The sequence below is a fragment of the Melospiza melodia genome, chromosome 22 (genome assembly GCF_035770615.1).
Source record: "Melospiza melodia melodia isolate bMelMel2 chromosome 22, bMelMel2.pri, whole genome shotgun sequence".
In the NCBI taxonomy this organism is placed as follows: Eukaryota; Metazoa; Chordata; class Aves; order Passeriformes; family Passerellidae; genus Melospiza; species Melospiza melodia.
In genome coordinates this window covers 3,838,667-3,861,670 of record NC_086215.1, presented here as the reverse complement: position 1 = coordinate 3,861,670, position 23,004 = coordinate 3,838,667, and the positions used below count along the sequence as shown (strand labels likewise).

Below are 23,004 nucleotides of genomic sequence, written 5' to 3'. Positions count from 1 at the left end.
GACTACCAGAGGCCATTCAGCCTCCAGCCAAAGCCTTCACGGGGCTTCTATATCCTGCCACCTCCTCCTCACCTGACCCAGGCACAGGACTGGATTATTGTTATCCAGGCACAGATTCCAGGATGTGTTCGAGCTGTTTGTGTGTCACACAGAGCTGGCCTGTGTCAGCAGAATCGAGGTCATGGCTGCGTTTGCCTCAGCCCACCCCACAGCAAGGCAGCAGGACCAGACTCCCTGCCTTGGCAGCTCCATTAGGAGCCTCTTTCAACTTTTTGTTCCAGTATGAACCAAGAAGAGATGCTGGGACTTGTAGACCAAGCCGGCATCACAATGAATATACACAACCATAAAAAGATTCTGCTGAAACAATAATCAAATATGCTTAATAAAACTGTGACCAATGGATGCACTGTCTGGGCAAGAATGTGCTCACAAAGCTGGGAGGTAGAATAAGGGACAAGGAAAGGCGAGGGTGGAATTTATCCAGCACAGGGTGTCTGGCTGCCTCATGACAGAGCTGCAGCACCCACACACAGCCCAGGATGGAGGTGCCCATGTGGGGAAGCCTTGATAAGTAAGCAATGTCCACCTCAGATCCCCTCACAGGCAGGAGGCCCTCTCTGGGGCCTTCCCCTCAGAGCATAGGGGCCTCTACAGAGCTGCCACTGCAGGGCTCAGAGCAGCCCTAAGCCCTCACAGCCCCTCACAGCCCCCAGAATCCCCAAACCTCCACATTCCCCTCACAGCTGCCAGGACCCCCCTCTGCCCTCACAGCCCTCTCACTGCTCCCCATGCTCCCACAGCCCCTCAAGCCCACACAATTCCCTCACAGCCCTTACAGCGCCCCCAAGCCCTCACAGATCCTCGGGCCCCCACAGTCTTCTCACAGCTGCCAGACCCCCTGAGCCTTTAGGGTCCCCCGAGCCCTCACAGGAGCCAGGCTGAGCCCTCAGAGCCTCTCTCAGCCTCACGCTGCCCTCACACCGTCCGCCCCAGCCCCTTCCCGCCACCCGCGCGCGCTGTCGCCATGACAACGCCCGCGCGCGGCCCCGCCACCCTTGGGCCGGGGCCGCGCGCCAGAAAGTGCTGGAATGTCGCTGCAGCCCGCGCGTGCGCACGCGGGGTCCTTCCCCCACTCCCCCACCCGCGCTGCGGCGGCGGCTGGAGCGGGACGGGGGGACGGACGGGGAAGGAAGGAGGGAGACCTGGCTGGAGGGGCGGGGGTGAAGCGCTAGGGACCCGCGGGGAACCCGCCCTGTCCCGCAGTGAGGAGGAGCCGCGCCTCCGCTGCGCAAAGCGCGCACTCGGCTCCGTGAATGAGCGGCTGCGGCGGCCACCGCCCAGAGCCCGCTGCGGAGTCACTGCGACGGTTACCAGGGCACTTCGTTCTCCGCCAATCAAACGGCGTTAGCTCATCCCCCACGGGCGGCAGCCAATCGGCTTCGACATCAATCATTCAATTGAGCCAATCAGAAACGCCGTGAGCGAGCTGAGGCGGGCACTCGCGGCTCCCGGTTGCCTAACTGTAAAGCCAACAGACAGGTGGGCGGGGCGAGTAGGAGCCGTCGGTTTGAGTGACAGCGGCGCAGCCAATTAGATTCTCTCATTTGTAGAGCCTCGCTATAGGCATCCAATCGTTGTTGCGAGTGCCCGCCTGGGCGGGGAGAAGAAGGCTGCGCGCGCATTCCGCTGCTATATAAGGACTGGCGGTTGCCTCACGCAGCCAGAGTCGGTTGGGGAAAATCTGGGGTTGTGGTGAACGCTCGGAGCTGCCGCCATCATGAGAGAGATTGTGCACCTGCAGGCCGGGCAATGCGGAAACCAGATCGGAGCCAAGGTCCGGGCGGGGAAGGAGGGCGCGGGGGCGGGAGGGGAGCGTGCCCGGTCCGGCGTGGCCGCCGCTGACGCGCTTCTCTTCGGCAGTTCTGGGAGGTGATCAGCGACGAACATGGTATCGACCCCACCGGCACCTACCACGGGGACAGCGACCTGCAGCTGGAGCGCATCAATGTCTACTACAATGAGGCCACAGGTAGGGCCCGGACCCGCCCCACCGTGCTCCCCCCGTGCTTCCCTCGGCCCCCCCGGCGCGGCAGTCATGGCTCTCCCTGTGTTGCAGGCGGCAAGTACGTGCCCCGCGCCGTGCTGGTGGACCTGGAGCCCGGTACCATGGACTCGGTGCGCTCCGGGCCTTTCGGGCAGATATTCAGGCCAGACAACTTCGTGTTCGGTGAGTGCGCGGGGGCGGGAGGAACGGCGGGTGGGGCGGGCAGGGCACTGCGGGGCTGCCCCGCCGCACATGCTCTGAGGGACCGGCCCGGACGGGGCTAATCCTGGCGTGGAATACCGGGATTGCGGCTGGGAGCAGCTCCCAGGTGGCACCAGAGGTCGTTGCTTTTCGGTTTTTCGTTACCGCCTCCGTGCGTGCCACCGGGAGAAATGGAGTGGCTGCTGTATCATTGATAATTAATGTTTGCTTGTGTCTGGCGAGCCACTGCAGAGGTGCCTGTGTGAAACCACAGCCCTGCGCTCGATAAGATGAAAGCTTTCATCGAGCCTGATGCTCTTAGGCTTTGCTTGCAAGCAATAAGCAGGAAGCAGTGACCGTAATCTAATACGAAAATGGCTCTTTTCCAGGTCAGAGCGGAGCAGGAAACAACTGGGCAAAGGGCCATTATACGGAAGGTGCTGAATTAGTCGATTCGGTGTTAGATGTTGTAAGGAAGGAGGCAGAAAGCTGTGATTGTCTCCAGGGCTTTCAGCTTACTCACTCCCTGGGTGGTGGCACAGGCTCTGGCATGGGTACCCTTCTCATCAGCAAAATCCGTGAGGAGTACCCAGACCGAATTATGAATACTTTCAGTGTGGTGCCCTCCCCTAAAGTGTCAGATACTGTAGTAGAGCCCTACAACGCCACGCTGTCGGTGCACCAGCTGGTGGAGAACACGGATGAGACGTACTGTATCGATAACGAGGCGCTGTACGACATTTGCTTCAGAACACTGAAGTTAACGACCCCCACCTACGGTGATCTGAACCACCTCGTGTCAGCCACCATGAGCGGTGTCACCACCTGCCTGCGGTTCCCGGGCCAGCTCAACGCTGACCTGCGGAAGCTGGCGGTGAACATGGTTCCCTTCCCACGTCTGCACTTTTTCATGCCCGGTTTTGCCCCGCTCACCAGCCGTGGTAGCCAGCAGTACCGGGCTCTAACCGTACCAGAGCTCACCCAGCAGATGTTCGATGCCAAGAACATGATGGCGGCGTGTGACCCTCGTCACGGCCGCTATCTGACGGTGGCCGCTGTCTTTAGGGGCCGCATGTCCATGAAAGAGGTGGATGAGCAGATGCTGAACGTTCAGAACAAAAATAGCAGCTATTTTGTTGAATGGATCCCTAATAACGTTAAGACAGCAGTCTGTGACATTCCACCTCGCGGCCTCAAAATGTCTGCCACCTTCATTGGCAACAGCACGGCCATCCAGGAGCTGTTCAAACGCATTTCTGAGCAGTTCACTGCGATGTTCCGCAGAAAGGCTTTCCTGCACTGGTACACGGGCGAGGGCATGGACGAGATGGAGTTCACAGAGGCTGAGAGCAACATGAACGACCTGGTGTCTGAGTACCAGCAGTACCAGGATGCCACAGCTGAGGAGGAGGGAGAGTTCGAGGAGGAGGCTGAGGAGGAGGCAGAGTAAAGCTATGCAGTTGAACACCTGTAAATTTTGTTTAAAGTTGTATGAACTCTCTCATTCAAAAAGTTCTGTTTGTGTTGTGTTATTATTGCTGTTTCCGAGTCACTCCCAATGCTGTACAGGCACCATTAAAGCAGTTTTCACAGTGCAAGTCCCCGTCTCCTCTGTTCCCAGCGGTACGACTCCCGCGTGCCGTCCCCATAGGTGAGCCCACAGATGTCCTGCAGATCTGGAACACAAAAACAATAAAACATGGGGCTTAGCACTAGCACTGTCACCCTGTCCATGTCCCCCCCCCCCCCCCTTCTGTCCCTGCCCTCAGCCAGGTGCCTCTGCTGTGTCACTGCCATGGTGTCAGTCTGGTGTGGGGACTAAAGATGTTCCCTGGTGTTCTCTTACACTCAGGTACTGCTGGAGGGGGGCACATTTAGCAGGGAGGGTGGGATTAACTCAGGCTGTGTCTAAATTTAGGTACCTGCCTGTGGCCTGGTGCAGCCGGGCCTGGCAGGAACTGAGCAGGGGTCACAGGAGCTTTGAGCTGCCTGGGCACAAAATGGTGCCCCAGAGCTGCACCCAGCACTGGGTGTTTGGTGTTCCTGCAGCAGCTGAGCTGCTCCTCTGCAGCTCCTCAGCACTGCAACCCCAGCAGGCAGCCCTGGCCTGGCCCAAGGGTGCTGGGTGCACTGTCACAGGTGACACCAAAGCTGTCCTGTGCACACAGCCCTGCTGCAGTGGTTTCAGAAACCACAGCCGAGGTTTGGGTAATGAGGTGTTTGTGCAGCCTCTGCTGTTTGGGTGAGCTGAACACCTGACAGGTGTCTGGGACTGTTTGTCTCATGAAAACCCTGTACTAACAGGTTTTTATAGTGGAATCAATTCATGTTTGGTGCCATTTCAGCTGACAAAGCTGTCACTGAGAAGCTGGACAGGAGGGAGCAGGCTTCTTCCCTGCTGAAAAAATTCTGTTCAGTGTTCTAAATTATAACTGCTTTTGTTTAAAGGTTTTCTGCCTTAATTAATTTTCTCCACCCAGAGCCGGACTGGTTGGAGCAGTTAAAACTGTGCTGACTGGTGGCTCCAGAGCAGGGCCCAGTGTCACACCTGCACTCAACATTCTCCTCTCTGGGCTCAGCCTCCCCAGCAGCCACAGCCCAGCCCTGCCTGCACAGTTGTTTTCCCACTCTGCTTTCAATCCTGCCACATTTCATATCTTCTCCCATTTTCCCCTCTGCACTGCAGCAAGGACGAGCAGTGAGTCCATTTCTTCCCAGCTGAACATGATTTCCCACCCACATTACTGAGCTGTGACCAAACACAGCAAAGCATTAATTGCTGATTTGTTGAGATTTTTTAACCTGGTACATTAATGCTTCCAGGTGCATGGACACACCTTCCCCTTACACACAAAATTCCTCCAGAGCTCTCCTTTCAGGCAGCCCAGGACAGAGCTCAGGCAGCGACCTGTCCTGGTGGCAAAAACCATTTCCCTGCACTTTCTGTGCTTTCTCGACCCCTTCACACCATCTACTTTTTCCTTTTTATCAGACTTCAAGGTTTTTAGAGCAAACCCCTTTCCTGGCACGTGACAGGTGGGATGTCACTGAGCCTGGGTGGGGAATGGTGGCTGGAAATGTGAAGCCTGGGAGAGGCTGGCAGTGGGAATGCTGGGCTCTCCTGCAGCCAGGGCATGGCAGAGTTCCCAGCAGCTCAGCACAGACCAGAAAAAACCCACATGGAACACCTCAGTGATTGTTCACTGCTATGAAACTCCAGCCAGTAACAGCACCACTTAACCCAGTAATTAGCATTAGTGACTTTTATTTTCACTCAGCTGATGAACTTACGTGGTACAAAGCCCATGTAGTTGGGGATGAGTCCAGCACGGGTGTAAATTTTGGTGTCTGGCCAGTGTGTCAGAGGGAATCTCCTGCCCAACGTGTAAGGTGGATTTCTCTCCAAAAGCTGGAAAACAAAACAAAAAAGAGCCCACAACAGCGTGGAATGGTTTATTTTAAAACACACTATTTTTACCAAAGTCATGTGCTTTGACTCTGCATTATATAAAATATTTAAGCCAACATAAAGCAATTCTCCTTCCAGTCCTGCTTTTTTCTAATTAAGAGCTACATTGCATTGTCCCTTTTTCCACTCCATAAATTTTACTCCTGGCAGGTGTTGGCAGCAGTCCCTGCCAGCTCGTCCCCCATGGCCACAGCATGGCCCAGGTGCTGTCCTTGGGATCCTGATCCTCATTTATTCCCTTGGGGATCATCCCCAAGTTCCAAAGCTCCTGCTCTGCTGTCCCTGGTGTTCCTGTGCTGTGGCTGTGTTTGGGCTTCACCCCCTTTGTGTTTCCATGAGTCCCACCAACAGGAACAGCCCGGGATTCCCAGGCCAGGAGGAACAGGAAGGCTTAGGGAGCATTAACTGAAGGAAGAGTGCAAATCATCTCCCGCCCTCTGAGGCTGGCCAGCAGGATGGGTGTCACAGCTGGGTGTCACAGAAGCCCTAAAGGTGTCCCTGGAGCTGTGTTTGGGGTGTGGAGCAGGGATGTGGGTCACGGACCCAGCACACCGAGCCCTTTGTGCGGGGATGGAGCCCAGGCTGCGGCTCCTCGGGGCTTTCTGCCGTGCCCGCTGCAGGCAGTGAGCAGCGATCCATGGCACATCTGTAACCGAGGACAACGAAGATTTAGGGCAGCAGATTAGCGGCTTGAAGTCAGAAGCCATCTTAGCTGGAATTGTGGTGTGATTCTCCTCCCTTCAGCGCGTCTGCCGAGCCCCGCAGCCCGGAGCGCTGCACCCCGCACGGACGGACGGACGGACGGACGGACGGATGGACAGACGGACCCTCCCCGGCTGATCCAGGGCACGGCAGGCGTGTCCGAGGGCAGCGGGGCAGGAAGGGTGGCACGCAGCACACTCAGGGATAAATGCCCGGGTTTTGCTCCGTTTGCTCCATTTCAATTCCTATTCACGGCAGCAGGGAAGCAGCCAGCAGCAGCGCAGGGAATGCAGCTCATGCAGAGCTCGGCAGTTCTGCCCAGATGATTCCTCCGAGCTGGGAACCCTCAGCCCGGGATGCTTTTCCTACATCAGCCCCCTGTGCTCGGGGATGGAGGGGATGGAGGGGATGGAGGCACGGCCGTGGGGCCCGGGGAGCAGCAGGGGCTTGGGGGGGCTCAGCCTGGGGTTAATGCGCTGATCAGCTGCACCTGAGAGGCTGCTGAATCCTGGGAATGACACTGCACCCCAGGAATGACACTGCATCTAGGGATCCCTCTGCACCCCGGGGATCCCTCTGCACCCTGGGGATCACACTGCACCCCAGGAATGACACTGCATCCCAGAGATTTTACTGCACCCCAGGGATCACACTGCATCCCAGGGATCCCTCTGCACCCCGGGAATGACACTGTACCCCGGGGATCACACTGCACCCAGGAGCCACACTGCACCCCAGGGATCCCGCTGCATCCCATAGATCTCACTGCGTCCAGGGAATCCCTCTGCACCCCAGGGATATCACTGCACCCCGGGAATGACGCTGCACCCTGGGGATCTCACTGCACCCCAGAGATCCTTCTGCACCCCAGGGATCTCTCTGCACTCCAACAATCATACTGCACTCCAGCAATCACACTGCATCACAGGAATCACTGTGCACCCTGAGGATCTCACTGCACCCCAGAGATCCCGCTGCATCCCAGGTTCTCTCTGCATCCCAGGATGTCACACCATGATGGGGGCAGGGAGGGCTGTGCAGCTCTGAATGCAAACTCAGCTGCTGCAGGAGGGATCTCCCTTTCTGTGCCCGAGGATTGTGTGTCATTGTATGGGAGCTCTTACAGCAAGGGGACAACAGCTTTTCGGGAGGGATATTTCTGCATCCTTCCCAAAAGGAGGAGGAAGAAGGTCAAGATCCCTTTAAGACAAATTGTGCTAGGAAAGGAGAAAGCCTTACAACCAAATAAATGATATATCACAGGAAGTCACCAGCACTGCCAACCAGACAGAGGAGATGTATTTTCTATAAAGGAAGTGCACACAGTTGCATCCTGTATTTCTGCACCCAGAGCAACGTTTTTAACAGCTACTCTTGACCCAGCCCTCACTATGTTTCCTTAATCCTTTTATGAACTCATTTACCATCCCTTAATGTCCCAAGGAAACAAGTTACAGAATTTAATTGCTGGTGGTTTTTTTCAATGTTTAACTAACAGCATTTGATTTTGCTTGTGCTTGTACCCCAGTTCTAATGTTACTCCTGAAAATTCAGCACCAGCATTTTTTTTAAATGCACATCCTCATTTCAATAATCTAGTCCAATAATCCAGTTCTAAAATCCTGAAAATTCAGCACCAGCATTATGCACATCCTCATTTCAATAATCCATAATTTACCTGACGACGGTCAAATTCCTGCATGGCTTTCTTCACACCCAGCAGGTAGGTCATGCCAACGTTGTCCAGGGAGCAGGGGATGTAGCCAGTGTACCCTTTGGGAGGAGGCAAAAGAGAACATTTTCTGCTTGAGAACATACAGAGCTCATTTAAAGATCAAGCACTCTGAGAGCAGAGGAGCCTGGGATGAATATAAAACCTTAAAGTATAGGAAGGAAAAATGAACCTGTTGAAATTGTAAAATTAACTCTCACATGTGAGGTATCTTCTCTGAAAGAGATTTTTTTGCCTTATGATTCCCAAGGAGAACACAATGACCTGAATTCATTTTTGTTAGTCTGCACATGGTATGGAAGAAGAATTTCATTTTCTTAGTCTTATTTTTTTAAATCTACAGCTCTTCCGTGTTTTCTCCCAATTTAATACACACTCAGGGGCTAACAATGGCATGTCCAACCTTTTTTCCTCATCTCCTCTGCCCATCCAACAAATTCCCACAAGAGAAACTTTATAAAGTCTAAAACTACACAAAACCTAGCGAGGTAGAAGCTGAAAGCAGCCCAAACTCCCTCTTTCCAAAGGAATGCTTTGGAGAGGGAAATTTGCCTTTTGCACCCTAAAGGCTGGACAGTGTCTCATTTTAACTGGGATATTGTGATCCCTGTAGTGCAGAGTGAAGGATCCCACCTGCTGCAGTGGGATCTGTGAGGGGGATCAGCCCATCACCCATCTTATCCCTCCTGCTGCACAGGAATGTTCCCCCAGAGCAGGGGGGGAGATGTGGAACACCCTTTGTGGGACCCATTTTACACCTTTATGGTGGGGCCACATCCCTGTATGTGTGGATTGGTTGGTTCAGGAAAACATCTGATTTCTAGGAGATGGAAAACCACCCCAGCAGGGTGGGGCAGAGCCCAAGGACAGCTCTCCTCACCACCTGCAGGGAAATGAGTTGGTTCCTGAATCCCTTCCACTGCCCATGGGCAAAGGGTGACAGCATCCCAAGGGGTGACAGCATCCCAAAGGATGACAACAACCTAAAGGGTGACAGAGCATCCCAAAGGGTGACAGCATCCCCAGGGTGACAGCATCCCAAGGGTGACAACGTCCCAAGGGTGACAATATCCCAAGGGGTGACAGCTTCCACAGGGTGACAGCAACCCAAAGGGTGACCACATCTACAGAGTGACAGCATACCAAAGAGTGACAACATCCCAAGGGGTGACAGCATCCCAAGGGATGACAGAATCCCAAACGGTGACAACATCCCAAAGGGTGACAGCATCCCCAGGGTGACAGAGTATCCTAAAGGGTGACAGAGCATCCACAGGGTGACAGCATCCCAAAGGTGACACCATCCCAAAGGAACACCCTTGCAGGGAGAGCAGCAGGGATATTTTTGTATTTTCCATCCCAAACAAGCTGGAGCCACTGGGCAATGCCACTGAGGTTTCCCCTGGGTTTCAGAAGGGTCACACCAGGTCCCCAGAGAGCTGCAGGTGCCCTGGCTGTGCTTTACCTAAGGTGGCTTTCTGTCGGATGGCATTGGGCACTGGCAGCACTGGCAAGGTGTAATCTGCTGCTGCAACCCCTCCTGGCAGTGCCACACCTCCGGTTTCCAGCTGCTCAAAACAAAGAGAGAAATCAAATCAAACACCAGTAAAACCTGCTTCTGCCCTTGGCTGCACTGCTGGAATCACTGCCAGGGCTGGGAATGGCAGCTCCCATTTCCAGTTCTTCCCAGCTTCACTCCAAGAGCCTCCCCAGCCATTTCTGGGAAAGCCAAATTACGAGAGGAGCAAGTAGCAGACCTAGAAGGGGTTTGCAAAATCCAGGGGGAGCTTTGGCACTGAGCTCCTGTGCAAATCTGTTTCTGAGGGCAAGGAGCAGGAATGCCCCTTCTTGGGATTTACATCCAAGCCAGCTTTTGACTCCATACGTCAAACCTCTAATCTCTGCCTTTAGAGGATTTGCAGAAATCCTGGGATTTCTGCAGGAACGTGACAGAGGCTGCCACTGGCTCCAGAGAAAAGAAATGGTTTATTAAAAAAATAATAAATAAAATAAAAATTAAAACAAAAACAAACAAACAGACCCCAAAACAAACAAACAAACAAAAAACCCCACCAAAACAGAAAAACCCTCCAATCAAACAAAAAGAGCAGCATGAAACTTGTTGGTCTGGAGGGATATTTGGCTGTGCTGTGCTCAACAGCCCCCAGTTCAACAGGCAAACCCCGGCACTGGTGTTCAAAGGAGAGGCAATGATGGTGGGAAATTCAGGTGGGGGCAGAAACCCAACCAAAGGTGCTGGGACTGCTCTGGTTTGGGGAGGAGGAGGAGGAGGAGGAGGAGGAGGAGGAGGAGGAAGGCAGCATCCAAGGACACCCTAAGGAAGCACAAGCCTGGCTGCCCAGCACAGCATAACACAAGTTTAGGGACTGAGATTAAAACCAAACCCACCCAAAGGAGAAATTAAGCCTTTTTGATTGGGAAGCGTAATTAATGATCAAAACTATTTCCTGAAGATGGAGTAGATTGGCTGCTGCTGGAAATATTTGTGTGTCTGATCTTTTCCCACACAAACTCCTAACTTTTTGTGCCCTTGCCATTTGCTGGATTAACCCCTTTTCTGACCCAGAGATGTAGCAACTGAGTGGCATTTTAAAAACTTTTATTCCATTTTCAGTCTCATGTGAAGGGTGAGACAATACAGATGTTATAATTCACGCCATCACAATCAGAAGCTTTAAAGCATTCACAGCATAGTGTAAAAAGCTAATTAAAGCTAATATTATTAAAGCTAATAAGCCAAAAAAACACTCATAGTGTATTGTAATTAAGGAATAGTTAGCTTCTAATTGTAATAGCATAAATCAGAAGCTTTAAAGCATTTACAGCATAGTGTGGCTAAAGCTAATAAGCCAAAAAACACTTATAGTGTTTATGTACACTTATATGTACTTTAGTTAAATATTTTAATACACATATACACCTATATGTATTGTAATTAACAAATAGTTAGCTTCTAATTGTAACGACATCAATTATAACATCTGTATTATCTCACCCTTCACATGAGACTGAAAATGGAATAAAAGCTTTTAAGAGACCTCTGAGTTACCCCATCTCTGGGTCAGAAAAGGGCATAATGTGGGTCAGAAAAGGGCTTAATCTGGGTCAGAAAAGGGCATAATGTGGGTCAGAAAAGGGCATCATGTGGGTCAGAAAAGGGCTTAATGTGGGTCAGAAAAGGGCTTAATGTGGGTCAGAAAAGGGCATCATGTGGGTCAGAAAAGGGCATCATGTGGGTCAGAAAAGGGCTTAATGTGGGTCAGAAAAGGGCTTAATGTGGGTCAGAAAAAAGCATTTTGTGGGTCAGAATAGGGCTTAATCTGGGTCAGAAAAGGGCATAATGTGGGTCAGAAAAGGGCATTTTGTGGGTCAGAAAAAAGCATTATGTGGGTCAGAAAAGGGCATGATCCAACAGGCACTCCCAGCCGTGTGCAATCCCCTCCTCACCCCTCACCCCCAGCCCCACTCACCGTTTTTGTCCCTTCACATTGGCACTGGCAGGGCCCTGTCCCTTTGCCCAGCAGCCGTGCCAGGGGTGCCATGGCCAGCTCCCTGTTCAGCTGCTCGACTGCAGGGTGTGGGGCCAGCCCTGGGGGCTGCCAGCCCTGCTGGGCACCAGGGAGGGCCAGGGGGCTGTGCCAGGCCTGCTGGGCACCGGGCACGGCCGGGGGGCACGGCCCAGCCTGGGCACCCATGGGGGGCTGCGCCGGCTCCTCCAGCACTGTGGGCACGGGCTGAGGCCCCAGGGGGATCTCGGGAGGGCTCGTGATGGTCTGGTAGGTGACATAACCTGAGGCACAGACACTGAGTTAGAGGAGGAGGCATTCCCGTTATCCCCATGCCATGGGAAGGAGCTTGGAGGTAGAACCAGAACAGATCAACCAGAAAGGATCCACTCCATGCACATCCCAGAATAGCTACACACTATGAACTCCATTTAAATTAAATGTAAATAACTAAAACCAAATCAACTTGGAAGAGACCACAGGGATCCACTCCATGCACATCCCAGAATAGCCACGCACTATGAACGCCATTTAAATTAAATGTAAATTACTAAAAACCAAAGGGAAGCTGCAATACATAAAGAATGTACTGCGGGAAACAATGAGATATGGAATTTCTGCTTCGTACAGGCTTCCATATTATTCCTACAATGGTTTTGGATGCATCATTATTCCTTGTAGCCATCTTTGGTTCTCCAATTTCCAAATCCTGGGAGCAGTACACTTATGCCTGCTGAGTTCTTTTTTCACAAGTTTTGTTTCCATTTTTCCTCTGATCCTCATCAGCCCCATCAATAATCCAGCCTGCACAGAAATCCAGCACAAATCCCAGTTAAATAACATTTCTTCCAGCTGTCACTGAAACAGTAAAATATCACCAGCCAAGCTAAAAGGGGGAAAAAGCCTCAATCCTTAACTCCACGTGGCTGTGTCAGCCCACCCCAAACAGAGCCCCCTCCAAGGAATTCTTGCTCTGGCACCGTTGCTGCTCATCGAGGAAAGGATCTGCTGTAACACTGGCTGGAAAAACATTATCTCACATCCAAATATCTCCACTGTGAACCAGGGACAGAGCCCTGTCATTTGAGATTCTGCAGGAACAGCTGAGCTGGGCAACTTTTCTCTGATTTCCCCTTAAAAATCCCCCTGACGTGGCTCCCCAGCCCCGTGTGACCTCCCTGGCTCAGGCACTTTCTCTGTACCAGCAGTGAAACTCATTTTCCCCTCCTCTGTATCTCCAGAGGAGAATCCTCCACCTCACAGCCTTCTTGGAAAACTGTTCCTGTGTCAGCTTGGTTTTTTCAAAACAAACGAAATTCCTTCCATTTTTGTGCTCACAGACCATTTTTTCCCAGATCATTACAGCCTTCCTGTGAGCTCCCCTTGGGAGCACATCTGCATCCCAGGGCTGAGACTGGGGAGTGAATGAGGAGCTCCCTTCCAGCAGAGGCTCCATCTGCAGACAGCCCATTCCTCTGCAGGGCTGGAATGCTCTTAGAGGTTTTGTCCAAGCTGAATGATTCCATGATTTCTGAAAATCTACAGAAATCAGCAAAATCTGCCCTTTTCTGCATGAGTATAAATTTCTGGTGGGCATTTAGGTGTGTAATCTGCCCACAATTATATAATAATGTGTGTATGTATGTATGTATGTGTATATATATATATATATATTTTAATATATTTATATATATTTATATTTCTATTTATGTACACATATATACATTATATATATACACATATATACACATTATATATATATACACATTATATATTATTATTATTATATGTGTAAGATACAGTATATATATAATATATAATATATAATATATAATATATATAACTATATATTATATATGTATATATATAAATAATATATATAATATATATTCTGTATACAACTTTATTTTTATATAACTATATTGTTATATATATAAACCAATATATATATACATTATATATTATTATTATTATATATGTTATATATAACATATATTATATATATAACATATTATATAATATATAAAAATATATAAATATATAGAAATAATATATATTCTGTATACAACTTTGGAAAATATATATAATATGCTCTATGCAACTGAATTATCAAGTATTCAGGCTGGCACCAAGATAAGGAAAAATCCTTGATTAAAATGATTTTTCAATCTAATGCGCAAATTTTAAACCAGGTTTATTTTTTACTTCATTATTAAGAAGAATGTTGAATCTACTCTCTTTCTCCCTCAAACCAAAGGAGAAGGAAGCTTAAGACTGTTCTGTACTTGAGAAATCCATGTGAGCTCCTTTTTATCCCCCTGGGGTTTGCAAACTGATTGATTCTGAAAGGCTGCACAGTGAAGCACGAAATGAAAAGCCAGGAGAGCACAGTGCTTCTGATTTGAGGAAATATCCACATTTTCAGCTCAGGTTCCAGTTGCAGCATGGATGATGGATAATTCAGCTCATCCCTGGCTGATCTCATGGAATCACAGAATGTGCTGAGCTGGAGGGACCCACAGGGATCACCTGGAGCTCTGGCAGCCTCGGGGCCGTGCCCATTCCCTGGGCAGCCTGGGCAGTGCCAGCACCCTCTCGGGGCAGAGCCTTGCCCTGAGCTCAGCCTGAGGTGACACAGTTCCAGCCCATTCCCTGGTCACCAGAAGGAAGAGATCCCCAACCGCAGAGCCTGATTGCACTTCCAGCAAGGAAACAAATGGGATTCAGCTGATAGAAACTATCAAAGTATTGGTGCCCATCAGTGAGGCTTAATCAGAACCAGGCCTTGAGAAAAAATCTTGAGACCGAGTTTGCTAAAGGAGCCAAAGGCCCCACACTGCCATGAGCTCTTTGATCACCATCCCATAAAACAATCACATAAAACACCCAGGAGGACACCAGGAGCACCTGGCAGGGTTGGAGGGATTGCTCAGGCCCAGCTGGGCAGCAGGGCTGGGGTGACCTTGTCAGCACAGCCAGGGCTGGTTCTTCAGGACCTCCCTGAGGAGCAGCAAACACGAGCACCAGCACTGGCAACCAGGAGGGAACCAAAATAATGAGAGAGCAACTCGGTCAACTGGTTAGTTGGGTCTGTCCAAGCTGTGTTTTAGACCAAGGAAATGCAAATCCAGACCTCCAGGAATGAGGCCTGTAAACACCAGCTGTGCAGTGCAGGCCTGATCTTGGAGAGCAGGGCCAGAGCAGCAGAGAGGCCCCAAGAAGCTGCACGACACAAATTCCCAGTGAGAAATGAGAGAGGAACACTTGGATGTGGCCATCCCTAGGGAAATAAAGACCCAGATCCCACAGGGGCACCTTATCCCTGCGTTCAGCATGCAGGAAACTCATTCCCACTGTCCAGGCCATCCAAACAGCCATGGGATGTGGCAAATATGTCCCCCAAAGGATGGCACATGTGTCCCCAAAGGGTGGCACATCCCCAGGGCAGCCCTGAGGGCCTGCCTGGGGCTGCTCAGAGGGACATAGCACCCTGCACAAAGGGCTGGCACTTGGAAGGAAATTCCTGCAAATTCCCAGTGCTGGGAATCCACACGAGCCTGTCTGTGCTTGATGGAGGAGGTGGGGCCTGTTAGCAAAGTGGAAAGGGAAAAGAGGGGAAAGAGGGGGGAAAAAAGAGGGGAATGAGGGGGAAAAAAGGGAAAAGAGGGGGGGAAAAGGAAAAAGAGGGGGGGAAAAGGGAAAAAGGGGGGGGGGAAAGGGAAAAAGAGGGGGGAAAAAGGGGAAAGAGGGGGAAAAAAAGAAAAGAGGATAAAAAGAGGGGAAAGAGGGAAAAGAGGGGGGAAAAAGAGAGAAAAGAAGAGGAAAAAAAGGAGGGAAAAAAATAGGGAAAAGAGGGAAAGGGAAAACACAGGAGGCTTCTGCTGAGCTGAGGAGGAGCAGCAAGAGGCAGAATCAAGGCCAAGCTGTTAGAGCTGGAGCAGAGTGAGCTGTGCACCAGGCACGCGAGTCAGAAAAGAATCTGATTTAGGAGACCAGACCTTCCCCAGAAAGATGGATTTCAGCCTGTGGAATTGTGCTGGGTTTGACTGGGATAGAGGTAATTTTCTTTATAGAATATAAAGGCCATGGTTTGGATTTGTGAGCAGGCAGCTGTATGGGGTTTGGTTGCCAGCCAGGGTTAAACCACAGCAGGAATTCTGGAAGAATTAGGGAGTGAATTAATGATATGCCATAAAATCACTTATCTTCATTGAACTGAAGATAACCTGGGAACTGAAACTCTCCACAACACCAGAATCCCCATCCGCGTGAGCTGAGGCCAAGAGCTGCAGCACCTCACTCTGCTCCTCCCCACCTGTCAGAGCTGTGATTCCTCAAGGAAAAAATCCCATTTCATCCAAGGACAGAGCCCACCGTTGGTAATTCATTAATTAGTGCTCATTAGCAGGGCCCATTTTCTCACCTGGGTGGTCAATGTGGTAATGGTACTGGAGGAGGTTTTCCTTGGAGTCCAGTGGTGCCAGCAGGGAGCGAGGGCTCTTCCTGACACTGGGATCTGTCAGCAGCTCGTGGGTGGTCCTGCCATAGGTGTCCCCAAAGGTGAAGGTGAACTGGGGAACATAGCCCCCATAGCTGGGGAGGAAACCAGAAAGGAGCCATGAGCACCATGGCAGTGGGGGATGTGCACTGGTGGGGTTAATTGTGGAATCCCAGACTGGTTTGGGTTGGAAGGGACCTTAAATCCCATCCAGTGCCACCCCTGCCATGGCAGGGACACCTCCCACTGGCCCAGAGGCTCCCAGCCCTGCCCAGCTGCTGCCAGGCGCTGCCCAGGCCCCTCGGGCTGTTTGCTCAGGGACACAAAGGGAGGATCTGGCTCACACAGGGGAGGGGGGGTCTGGATGCCCCTGGTGAGGACAGGGCAAGGTGACAGATCACCTGGATGATGGAAACCCCACGAAGAGAAATCAATGCAGAACATGCACAGAGAGTGGGAAGATGCCATAAAATGAAATCAGGGGGTGGTGGGGTAATGGAGGATCTGAGCAGGCCCAGGGTGTTCAGAGAATCCCAGATTGGTCTGGGCTGGGAGGGACCTTAAATCCCATCCCATCCCACCCCTGCCATGGCAGGGACACCTCCCACTGTCCCAGACTGCTCCCAGCTCTGCCCAGCCTGGCCTTGGGCACTGCCAGGGATCCAGGGGCAGCCACAGCTGCTCTGGGCACCCTGTGCCAGGGCCTGCCCACCCTCACAGGGAACAATTCCCAATTCCCAATATCCCATCCAGCCCTGCCCTCTGGCAGTGCACATCTGCTGCAGGGTCTGTGCCCTGGGGAGGGAGGATGGGATGAGCACAGGGGGAGAACTGAGAGCCCAGGTGTGGTGACAGGAGCCAGCAGGGAGTGTCTGTGTTTCACATGCATGTTCTCCTCTGGCAGCACACATTGCTCATCAGCTCTCAGGCATGTACAGGCACAGGCCCCTGGTTCATGCAGAAACATGGGTGAGGTCAGGGAGCAGCACCTGTGGATGTGGATGGGAACACTCCCAGCCCAGCCTGGGCTTTGGCAGCACCAACATCCACAGTCCCCCAGTTAAAACACCATTTCCAGTTCAACGTGCCCCAGTTTAAACTTAGCAGGGTCTCTCTGCTCTGACACACTGTGAGTAACTGAGAAAATCCCATTGTCTGTTGTTCAGTATTGAAACTCAGAAATAAGGATAATTCCTCTCTTGCACCCTCTGCTCACAGCAAGGAGGGGGCCCAGGCTGATGAGCCCACCCAGGCACAGGGGGCACAGGGAAGGTTGTCAGTCCCAGGAACAAACACAGCTCAGTTTTTGGGATCTCTCCAGTGCCCAATCCCTGGGCTGGGCACTGTCACTTGTGGCCAAGGGCAGGGCAGGTGCTGGAGCTCTGAGCCACCATCAGACACTCGAGCTGCTCCAGTCTCACATTTCCTAATGCTGATGCTATTCCAGCACTGAAGGAAGGAAGAGCAGCCAGTTGCAATGGACAGAAATGTTCCATCAATGAGCCCAGCGTGGATCCAGGGCTAAAGCCAGATGATGCATGAGGATCATAAGATGATGAGTAAGTCCTTTCCCTTCCAAATAGTTTAAACAGCAGCCAGCAGAGCTGTGCATTTACTCTGGGCAAGTTTCCCCACTCTGCATGCAGGATTCCTCCTGGTGCCTCATCCCCAGGGGTTCTCAGTGATAAACTGAGCAAGGGCACAAATGACACAGCCCAAATAATTACAGGATGGCTGGAGGGATTTTGATCCTGGACAAAATAATGGCTGGGCTGAGAAAGGGCTCTGCTCCCCTGCAATTAAACAGAGATCACCTGAGCCAGGGGGATCTGCCCTGAGGGAGGCACAGGTGAAATTTGGGGCAGGATCAGCCTCAGCAGGGCTGGCTGTGCCCCGTGCTGGGGCTGATGGAGGATCCCCTTTTGGGGAGCCCTGTTGGGGCTCAGGCTGTGAGCAGTGAAGCCTCTCTGGCCCGAGGCTGAGCCCTCTCACCCCCCTTGCTCAGCCCTATCTCCTCCATCACCACTCCCAAACCTGCTCTGCCTCCCTGCCAAGCACAGCCCTGGCCCTGGGCCATCCTCTCTTGTCTCCAAACCCTCCCAGCTCTGCAGAGCCAGGCTGTGCCCAGGATCCATGGACTGAGCCCTTCCCTGCCCACCCAGACCCTCCCAAGCCATCCCACTCACTGGGTTTAGGCTCCCAGCCCCTGGAGCCCTGTGGTGCCTTTCCAGACTCCTGCTGTGACCATTGCCTGGCTCTGGGGCTCTTTGGGGTGTTTGTAGCTTTGCTGGCACAGGGGGTGCAGCACATGGGACACCTGGGGACATCTGGACACAAACCCTGCTCCTGTGACAGCCCAGTGCAGGTTCTGCTGGGGATGCCCTCCAGGCAGCTCCTCCTCATCCTCAGCACCCAAAGCAGATGCAAAGCAGCATCCTCAGCACCCAGGGGTGCTGAGCACAGCACAGCACCAACATGAACAGCAGCAGGGTTTGCCTCCTCCTCCTTCTCCTCTTCTTCCTCCTCCTCCAGCTCCAGAGAGGAGCAGCCCCAGCTGCTGTGTCCATCCCAGGGCTTGGAGCTGCTCCTGATGGAGCTGCAGGCAGGCAGGGCTGAGCAAGGGAAGGAATTGGGGATTTTGGGGCTGCCATTCCAGCCACAGCTCCCTCCTTGCTGTCCCTGGTCTGTCCCCAGCACAGCTCTGATGGCACACAGGGAATGTCACATCAGATGGGCACAGCAATGCAAAAATGAGTAAAAAAACCCCCAGGCTCAGAGCTTATGTAAGTGGGAAGGTGGAGAGATCAGAAATGGAAAATCCTGCCTGTCACTGCAAGAGGAAGGGCTGGCTGGGTCACCAGGAGCAGCAGCCCCAAGGAAAGAGCTCCATCCTCTCCCTGTGCCCAGGCTCTGCCTCCCCAGCCCTGCCTGGCATTCCCTGTGCCAGGGCTCCCCTCAGCCTGGGCTAATCCCAGGGATTCACCTGCTTTTCCCCTGGGGCCACCCTCTTTGCACATTCCAGCCCAGGTCTCACCAAGGACCCCCACACAAAGTCCTAATTCACAGCAAATCCCAAATTCCTCCCATTCACATCTTACCTTCTCCCCCTGCCTCATTTCCAGGCTTTCTTCCTTCTAAGCCTTTAGAGGAGAGTGTCCCAAAGAGCTTTGGGAAGAAATCCAATTTATGGAGGAGGTGACAAAAGTTCCCAGTGTCTGCCCCAGCAGCAGGACAGGGCTCCAGCTCTAGCCCAGTGACCAGAGGGTGCCACATCTCTACAACCCCTTAGTCAAAGGAGACTTCCAAAAATCCATGCAGATTTTTAAGACAGTTTGGAAGCCAAGCCCTGCACAGGAGCTCTGCTGGCATTTGGCAGCTTAAAAGAAATGGGGAAAAAGAACCATGTTGGCTTTGCTGTCCATGTGCCATGTATCTGTACATGTACAAATGTGTCTGCAGTTCTACCCCTGTGTAAGGTGCTGTTTTCCCTGAAGCTCTGTCTCCTTCAGAAAATGGATACATAGAATATGGAATAGTGTCTTAAAAAACCCCAAAACATCCTGAGCCATAAACACTCCCTGACCCCAAGCAGAGCCTTGTGCACTGGAAATGGATGTTTTGGATGGACTCACCCAGGGATGTGGTAGGGGTTTTCAGGGAAGATGCTCTTTCCCCCGGAGCCTGCCATGATGATGTTAAAGCCCGTGCTGGGCAGGGGGGAAGGAGACACAGCTCAATGCAATCACCAGGGGAGCTCTGTGATGTCAGCCCCAACAGGTTCCACCTGCAGCACAAACCCCTCAGCTCCTCCTGGACACAGCTCTGTCCTTCCCCACCTTGTTTTGGAGGAGCACAGGAGTTCTACAGTGTTTGTCAGGATTCCTGAGGGCCCCAGCCCTGGACCCAGGGCTCCCTGGGAGTGGCCCCAGCACAAACACAGGTCTGTGTTCACAAACACAGGGCCATGGTCACACTCACAGGGCCATGTTCACACTCACAGCTCCATGGTCACAAACAGGATTCATGTTCACACACCCAACTCACACTCACAGCTCCATGTTCACACGCACAGGTCCCTGTTCACACTCCACAGTTCACACACAGCTCCCTGTTCACACACAGCTCCATGCTCTCACACACAGCTCCCTGTTCACACTCACAGCTCCATGTTCACACTCACAGCTCCCTGTTCACATTCACAGCTCCATGTTCACACTCACAGCTCCATGCTCTCACACACAGCTCCATGTTCACATTCACAGCTCCATGTTCACACACAGGTCCATGTTCGCACTCAGCTCCATGCTCACACTCACAGCTCCCTGTTCACACACACAACTCCATGCTCACAAACACAGGTCCATGTTCACACACACAGCTCCCTGTTCACACACACAACTCCATGCTCACAAACACAGGTCCATGTTCACACACACAGCTCCCTGTTCACACTCACAGCTCCCTGTTCACACTCACAGCTCCATGGTCACACTCACAGATCCCTGTTCACACACAGGTCCATGTTCACACTCACAGCTCCATGCTCACACTCACAGCTCCATGCTCACAAACACAGCTCCCTGTTCACACTCACAGCTCCCTGTTCACACACATAGCTCCATGTTCACAAGCACAGCTCCATGCTCACACACAGCTCCATGTTCACACTCACAGCTCCATATTCACACTCACAGCTCCATGTTCACACTCACAGCTCCATGTTCACACACAGCTCCATGTTCACACTCACAGCTCCATGTTCACACTCACAGCTCCATGTTCACACACAGCTCCATGTTCACACTCACAGCTCCCTGTTCACATTCACAGCTCCATGTTCACACTTACAGCTCCATGCTCACACTCACAGCTCCATGTTCACACTCACAGCTCCATATTCACACTCACAGCTCCATGTTCACACACACAGCTCCATGCTCACACTCACAGCCCCCTGTTCACACTCACAGCTCCATGCTCACACTCACAGCTCCATGCTCACAAACACAGCTCCCTGTTCACACTCACAGCTCCCTGTTCACACCCCCCCAGGGCCTGGCTGTCTCTCCCCTGTCCAGGCCATCAGGGACACCCATGCAGGGGCTCGGGGCTCCCTGGGCTGCAGTGGAGGCTCAGCCACCCCTCCTGTGCCTGCTCCCCTCTGCCCTGGCTGTTTGGGGATTCCCTGTTGGATCCTGCAGGGTGAAGGCTGTTCCCAGTCCCAGCACCTCGTGGCCCTGGTGCCTTGCTGGGTCTCTCCCTGCCCAGCTGGAGGCAGGTCCAGAACAGGGGATCCTGTTTGCTGAACAGCCCAGGGGTGGTTTGGGCTGAAAGGGACCATAACAATCACCTTGTTCCACCCTTGCCATGGCAGGGACACCTCCCACTGTCCAGGCTGCTCCCAGCCCTGCCCAGCCTGGCCTTGGGCACTGCCAGGGATCCAGGGGCAGCCACAGCTGCTCTGGGCACCAATCCTATTTCCCAATATCCCATCCATCCCTGTCCTCCTTCATCTTGAGGCCATTCCCCTTTGTCCTGTCCCTCCACGCTCTCACACACACCCTGTGCTTTGAGTTGACCAGCTCCCAGATCTTTGGGAAAAAAACATGGAATATTTTCCATCTGATCATAGGACTGGTCACTGATGCAGTTTAAATTTCTTGCATATGAGATGTTTGAATTATAAATTCAGTATTTATGAGTGTGCTTGGCTTTTAGACATCTCCCTGAGCTGAGTGTTCTTCAGCCCTTCAAAAAGTATGTAGTAACTTCTGAAGTTGAAAATCATTAACTTCTTTCTCCTTAAATTCCCCTTCCAGCTGACTGGAATTGCAATTGGAGCTGCAGTTGCACTGTTGCTTATAGCAGTTGTTGTGTTTGTGGTGTACAGAAGAGTGAGACAGTCCAGTAAGTACTTGATAACCATGTAAGTTTTAAACCCAATTTTTCCATCAATCTTGAGTCTTTTTGTAATTTTCTGTGGTAGTTGTTTGCTGCAGAGGTGTGGTTCTTGTAGGACAGCAGCTTTAAAGGATGGAGAACTTGTGTGGGTTCCCTGTCCCAGGTGTGAGCCCAGAGCTGTCACAGGCAGCACCTGCAGGTTTTATTTCTCTGGGCTGTGAGCAGTTGTGAATTCTGCAGAGGAATTCAACCCTGCTGTGATTTCACTGTCACAGATGGAGCAATGATTGAATCCGAGGTTTCCTTGAGGAGATTGAAGCTGCCCAAGCCTTCAGTGTGTTTAGGGAGCCCTTTATCTGCTCTGGGGCTGAGGTGGCGCCTCAGGGCAGCCCTGCCTGGGCCTGGCTTGGCCAGGGCTGGGCAGTGAGGGATCCCAGGGTGGTTAAATCCCAAAGCCTGCCCACAGGAGCTGTTCTGGAGGCAGCAGAGTGCCCAGGCTGTGCTCAGGTGTTGTCCCAGCTGTGCAGGGGGTTTCTGATGTGCTGCTTCTGTTGCAGAACAACTCCAGCCCCACGTGCCTCAGTACAGGTTCCGCAAGAGGGACAAAGTGATGTTCTACGGGAGGAAGATCATGAGGAAGGTGAGGGCACCTGCTGAAATCCAGTGTAAAGCTGGGAGGTGTAAAGTTTGCAGCACTTGACTGGCTGAGCCTGGCCCAGGGCCTCAGCCTATAAATGTCTCTGGGATGTTGTGGCTGTGCCAGCTCTCCTGCAGCACTGACTGCATTGCTGGTGCAGCAGCAGCAGCTTCTCTTTCTGGCCACACCTTTCCTCTTTGAAAAATATTTGCAGTCAGTGAAGGAAGTAATAAATCAATTAATATCTAACTCCTGTATGGAATTGATTAAATACCCCATAATCCCAGACT

At 52.1% G+C, this 23,004-nt stretch overlaps 3 protein-coding genes across 3 annotated transcripts; 2 read left to right on the top strand and 1 right to left on the bottom strand.

Annotated features, from left to right (window-relative positions):
* Positions 1 to 1,684: 1,684 nt before the first annotated feature.
* Positions 1,685 to 3,846, top strand: TUBB4B (tubulin beta 4B class IVb). Its single transcript, XM_063174342.1, has 4 exons — positions 1,685 to 1,837; positions 1,924 to 2,032; positions 2,120 to 2,230; positions 2,638 to 3,846. The coding sequence occupies exons 1-4, from the start codon at positions 1,781 to 1,783 to the stop codon at positions 3,696 to 3,698; spliced, it is 1,338 nt and encodes a 445-aa protein (XP_063030412.1). The 5' UTR covers positions 1,685 to 1,780; the 3' UTR covers positions 3,699 to 3,846.
* Positions 3,836 to 19,864, bottom strand: CIMIP2A (ciliary microtubule inner protein 2A). Its single transcript, XM_063174343.1, has 7 exons — positions 19,809 to 19,864; positions 16,102 to 16,271; positions 11,643 to 11,962; positions 9,617 to 9,722; positions 8,098 to 8,192; positions 5,540 to 5,657; positions 3,836 to 3,924 (listed from the first exon to the last, which is right to left on the bottom strand). Exons 1-7 carry the CDS (start codon positions 19,862 to 19,864, stop codon positions 3,836 to 3,838), a joined length of 954 nt encoding a protein of 317 aa, XP_063030413.1.
* On the top strand, positions 19,863 to 22,801 carry LOC134428321 (patatin-like phospholipase domain-containing protein 7). The gene is made up of 3 exons (XM_063174991.1): positions 19,863 to 19,880; positions 21,996 to 22,083; positions 22,635 to 22,801. Exons 1-3 carry the CDS (start codon positions 19,863 to 19,865, stop codon positions 22,775 to 22,777), a joined length of 249 nt encoding a protein of 82 aa, XP_063031061.1. The 3' UTR covers positions 22,778 to 22,801.
* The last annotated feature ends 203 nt before the right edge of the window (positions 22,802 to 23,004 follow it).

Coding starts and splice junctions, on each gene's coding strand:
- TUBB4B (XM_063174342.1), top strand. CDS start 1,781: ATGAGAGAGATTGTGCACCTGCAGGCCGGGCAATGCGGAAACCAGATC. Junction 1,838..1,923: donor GAAACCAGATCGGAGCCAAG/GTCCGGGCGGGG, acceptor TCTCTTCGGCAG/TTCTGGGAGGTGATCAGCGA. Junction 2,231..2,637: donor GCCAGACAACTTCGTGTTCG/GTGAGTGCGCGG, acceptor GCTCTTTTCCAG/GTCAGAGCGGAGCAGGAAAC.
- LOC134428321 (XM_063174991.1), top strand. Junction 22,084..22,634: donor CAGAAGAGTGAGACAGTCCA/GTAAGTACTTGA, acceptor CTTCTGTTGCAG/AACAACTCCAGCCCCACGTG.
- CIMIP2A (XM_063174343.1), bottom strand. CDS start 19,864: ATGGCAGGCTCCGGGGGAAAGAGCATCTTCCCTGAAAACCCCTACCAC. Junction 16,272..19,808: donor AACCCCTACCACATCCCTGG/GTGAGTCCATCC, acceptor TTTCCTCCCCAG/CTATGGGGGCTATGTTCCCC. Junction 11,963..16,101: donor TTACCACATTGACCACCCAG/GTGAGAAAATGG, acceptor TCTGTGCCTCAG/GTTATGTCACCTACCAGACC.